Below are 4,170 nucleotides of genomic sequence, written 5' to 3' on the forward strand. Positions count from 1 at the left end.
AAATACCCAAATGAAGTGCCAGAAGCCATGGGCTCCCGAGAGGGTGGGGACTGTGATGTAGGTACCACTCAAGATGTTCCTGACTGCCTGCCCCGGCAGTGGAGGATCAATCTTTAGCAGGAGTAGACAGCTTTAGATGAAGGATTTGTGATTTAGCAAAAGAAAACTAAAGACTCAGAGTCTCCTGGTTGGCCCAAACAGGCCCCCCCCATCCTGTCCACCCCTAGACCCAGAGTTCCCCCAAACCTGCTTTCCAGGGCCCGCAGTTCTCACTGTGGCCAGCAGGGGCCGCCACAGAATAGCTGCCCATCCTTGACCAGAGGCTCCCACCTAAGGCAGGGCACTGCAAATTTTGAGGTTCCAAAGGATTCCTGGACCAGCAGCCTCTGGAAGCTTGTAATGAACACACACTGTCACCTCTCCAGGCCTTCTGGGATATAACACATTCTGGGGTACCTCACTCGGAGCTAGACTGCAAGGAAGGAGGTAGGACTTCAGAGCAGGGTTTTAACTCCCTTTGCTGACCAGAACAAGCCTTCTACTGAGCCCAGGTCTGCTGCAGGCCCCCAGTAGCTCCCGGCTTCTTCAGGTCCCAACTCCAGGACAACCCACTAACTACACCAGTTACTCCGGGTGCTTCGTGGGCAAGCTGTCCGTTAGCACTCTCCTGTGAGGTCTGATTTAATGATAATGAAATAACACTTGGGAGACTGAGGCAGGAGAATTGCCTCAAGTTTGAACTCAGCCAAAGCTGTATAGTGAGTTCCAGGCCAGCCTGGGCTACAGAGGCTATTTGGTTCAAAATAACGTCCAAAACAATAATGGCAAAACAGGTTGAAATCAGGAAGTAAACAGCTGGAAAGTGGTGGGATGGGACCAGAATCCAGGTTCCTGGGAAGCCTGAGCCCTAACTTAGCTCTTGTGCCTACCTGTTACCCTCCAGGGGCTCCTCCATTAACAGTTAATCCCCTGCCTCAGCCTACTCATTTGTGAAAGGACAGTGACAAGACAGGGCAAGTGTTCTTGCCTGGCCTACGGAAGAGGCGGCCCCTCTGGCCTCCCTGCTCTCCTGTGCCCTCTCTGTGTCCATATTCAAGCTGTCTCAACAGGGCATCGTTGTTTCCAGGTTCCCTGTTCTGGACCCAGTCCAGAGCCAGGAGCCCACGGCCTGCCCAGAAGACCTGGAACTCCTGTCCCTGGGAAGGAGGCAACTTCACATATTCTCCGTGACTACATCCCTGGGTTTCTGTGCCAGGTGTCAATCAACTTACTGGGACTGGGAAAGAATGGCCTCACAGATGTCACTCCTGTGGTGAATCTAGGGCAGCTCTTCCTCGGCCTCTCAGAACACTTCTCCCTCCCGGGGGCCCAGGACACTAAGCCACCCACTCCGGCATCTTATTCCGCCCATCCCCTTCCAAGACTGGAAGCCAGTTGGTCCTGACCTTTCCAGGGAGACTTCTTGAGGCCAGGGAGGGAGAAGTTTATGCCCTCACTCCATTGGCCCCAGGCCCTAACTCCGTGTTACTGGGAACTCAACATTTAGTGTGAAGCATTGCCCAGGTTGGGGTGGAGGCACAGACTGGGGTGTCCTCAGAACATATCCGTCCCAGGCTCCATCATTCTATTCCTCTATTGTTCTATGTCTTTGCTGTGTGGCTTTGGGAAATTGCTTACCCTCTCTGAGTCTCATTTCACTAAAACAGCAAAACATCTTGTAAGACTGTTGTGAATGTGAGGCAAGGTGGAGCTACCCACAAGCCCATCAAAAAATGTCCCACGTGACACTGAGGGACATTTACCCACAGAGATATCTCCTGCTGTCTCTGACCAGGGTCAGAGGGTCATTGACTGCCTGAGGGCCAGCACTCTGTGCCCTTACAGACTGTACTTTGCAATCACACCCCAACATCCATCCCTGTCCTGGTTTACTGTTGCACAACACTTAATCTGATTTTGCTTCTGCAGAGGAAACTGTAGGGTCCCTGCCTGGTCACTGTCCTCTTTAGGACACTCATCTTGGTCCAGGGCCTGTGCTACCCTCTGCAGAGCAATTCTCCTCAATGATCTGACCAAGGGAAATCTTGTACCCATTCAACTGAGGCCGAGGCCCAGAAAGGGAAGGGCACATGCCTGAAGTCAAACAGCAGAACTTGCAAGGAGCAGCTGTCTGAGTCCAGGAAGGAAGCAAGTCCGGGCACAGAGAATGACTTTATCCAGTGTTGGAACCCACTAAGGGTCCTAAGTTGTGACCGTATGTCTGTGCACCCAGAGTTCTACTTTTAAAGACCAGGATTCCTTACCATTGAGAGTAGACAAAGGAAGGAGATGGCCAGAAGATGGGTCAGTGGGGTGTCCCTCATGTCACCGTGTCCCTTGTGGAGCCAGCTTCAAACCTGGGAGGCAAGACCTGAGTCTTTATGTTCTAGAGGCTATGGAGTTCCTACTAGTTACATACACAAAGGAGAGGGGGAGGAGAGACAGACAGACAGACAGACAGACAGACAGACAGACAGACAGACAGACACACACACACACACACCACACACACACACACACACACACACACACACACACACACACACACACAGAGTCTCAGGAATGAGCCCAGTTACCTGAAGGTGAGGCCGCTGAGGCCACCAAGAAGGCGTCTGACAGCGTGTGACGCCCAAGCCACCTCCAGTGCCAAGAGTTAAGGACAAGCCGGCAGGAGCCTCTCAGCTCCTCAGCTCCCAGCAAGAAAAGCCTCCAGCCCAAACTACTGCCACAGCAGCTGCGGTCTTGCCAGAACCCCTGTCCCACCCCCAGGGGCCTGTGGAGACCAGAAGCGTCCGGCAAACACCCCTTTGCAAATCTGACCCACAGCGTCTTGAGCCCTGTGACCCAAACTCTGGGCAGCCCAGACCCAGCCTGCGGTTTCTGGCAGGGAGACTGGCAGCCACCCAGAGGTGGGTGTGACCCGGAGTAGAGCTTCCCTGGCAGCCTGGCTGCTCTTGACAACCAGGAGCCTCCCTATCCTGCCTCCTGGGCTTCTAAGGTGGCTAAGTGTGGCCAAGAGTGAGCAGGCTGAGCCTACTGTGTGCTGCTGGCACCAGCTTGGCCCCACTGGTCTGACTAAGCTAAATTGCCTTTGTTGAATTCCACCAGCTCTGAGGGGCTCTGTAGTCTGGACACACAGCACAGACCTGGGGACCAGACCCTGGGGGGTGGGGGCAGCAATGGAAACTCTGAGGGGGCTCCCTTGTTCAGACTAAGGCTGGGTTACAAGTTTCTGAGGGAGACGCCGTTTCTGAGCGCCAAGAAAGAAGTTCTGAGGTAGAATGTTCCAGAAGGAAAAGCATGTTCAAATGCCCAGAGAAGGGACCAGGCACAGCAGCCCTGGCTATTCAGAGCCAAAGATGTCTGGTGGCCATGTGGTTTCCTGGGCACTGGACTGCCCAGGAATATGTGGAGGATAAAACACGATTCACACCACCAACTGTAGGACACCTCCAGTGTCCCAGCTGTTGGGTGCAGGGAGCATCCCTAAGTTCCAATCAATGGGTATGGGGGTATAAGGACGTGGGATTTGAGGGCCAGGGCTACAGCTCAGTGGGTAGAGTGTGTGCCTGGCATGCACACATCCCTGGGCTCCCTGGCATTGCATAATGAACTGAATATAGTGGTGTATGCTGTCGTCCTTGGCTACATAGTGAGTTTGAGTCTAGAATGGCTACATGAGACTCTGCTTGGAAAAAAGGAAGGAAGGAAGGAAGGAAGGAAGGAAGGAAGGAAGGAAGGAAGGAAAGAAGGAAGGAAGGACACAGGCTGAGGTGCTTGGAGAAGGTTGTGGTTCCCAACACCTCTTCCAGTTATAGTAGAACATACCTGTGAGCCCAGAACACAGGGGGCTAGCCTGGACTACAAAGCAAGACCCCCCACGTCTCATAAGAAAACGAACAAGCAGGGAGTCCACATGCTTCTGGGTCACACGCAGGCTGTGCCTACAGCCGTGAGTGTGGCCACTGTGGGGACTTGCTGTTTGTAGCTCCCTCCCTGGTCCTTCTTGTGCTTACTGGGTCTAAGCTATGCCACTGGAAGACATGACACCAGGGAGATTGGAAACAGGGGTCACAGTCATTTGGTGAGGTTGAGTGGGGGGGGCAGAGAAATGGGGCACAGACCCAGAAT

General features: G+C 53.6%; 1 protein-coding gene across 1 annotated transcript in view; it reads right to left on the reverse strand.

The window, feature by feature from the left end:
- LOC100756544 (cellular communication network factor 5) overlaps positions 1-2,895 on the reverse strand; it is a 10,913-nt gene extending 8,018 nt beyond the window's left edge. The window contains exons 1-2 of the mRNA XM_027423482.2: positions 2,616-2,895; positions 2,304-2,396 (exon numbers count right to left, since the gene is read on the reverse strand). Of these exons, the coding sequence (XP_027279283.1) occupies positions 2,304-2,363 (60 nt within the window). The 5' untranslated portion in view covers positions 2,364-2,396; positions 2,616-2,895. The remainder of the gene's footprint in view (positions 1-2,303; positions 2,397-2,615) is intronic.
- Positions 2,896-4,170: the final 1,275 nt, after the last annotated feature.

This window comes from Cricetulus griseus, chromosome 6, assembly GCF_003668045.3.
Source record: "Cricetulus griseus strain 17A/GY chromosome 6, alternate assembly CriGri-PICRH-1.0, whole genome shotgun sequence".
In the NCBI taxonomy this organism is placed as follows: domain Eukaryota; kingdom Metazoa; phylum Chordata; class Mammalia; order Rodentia; family Cricetidae; genus Cricetulus; species Cricetulus griseus.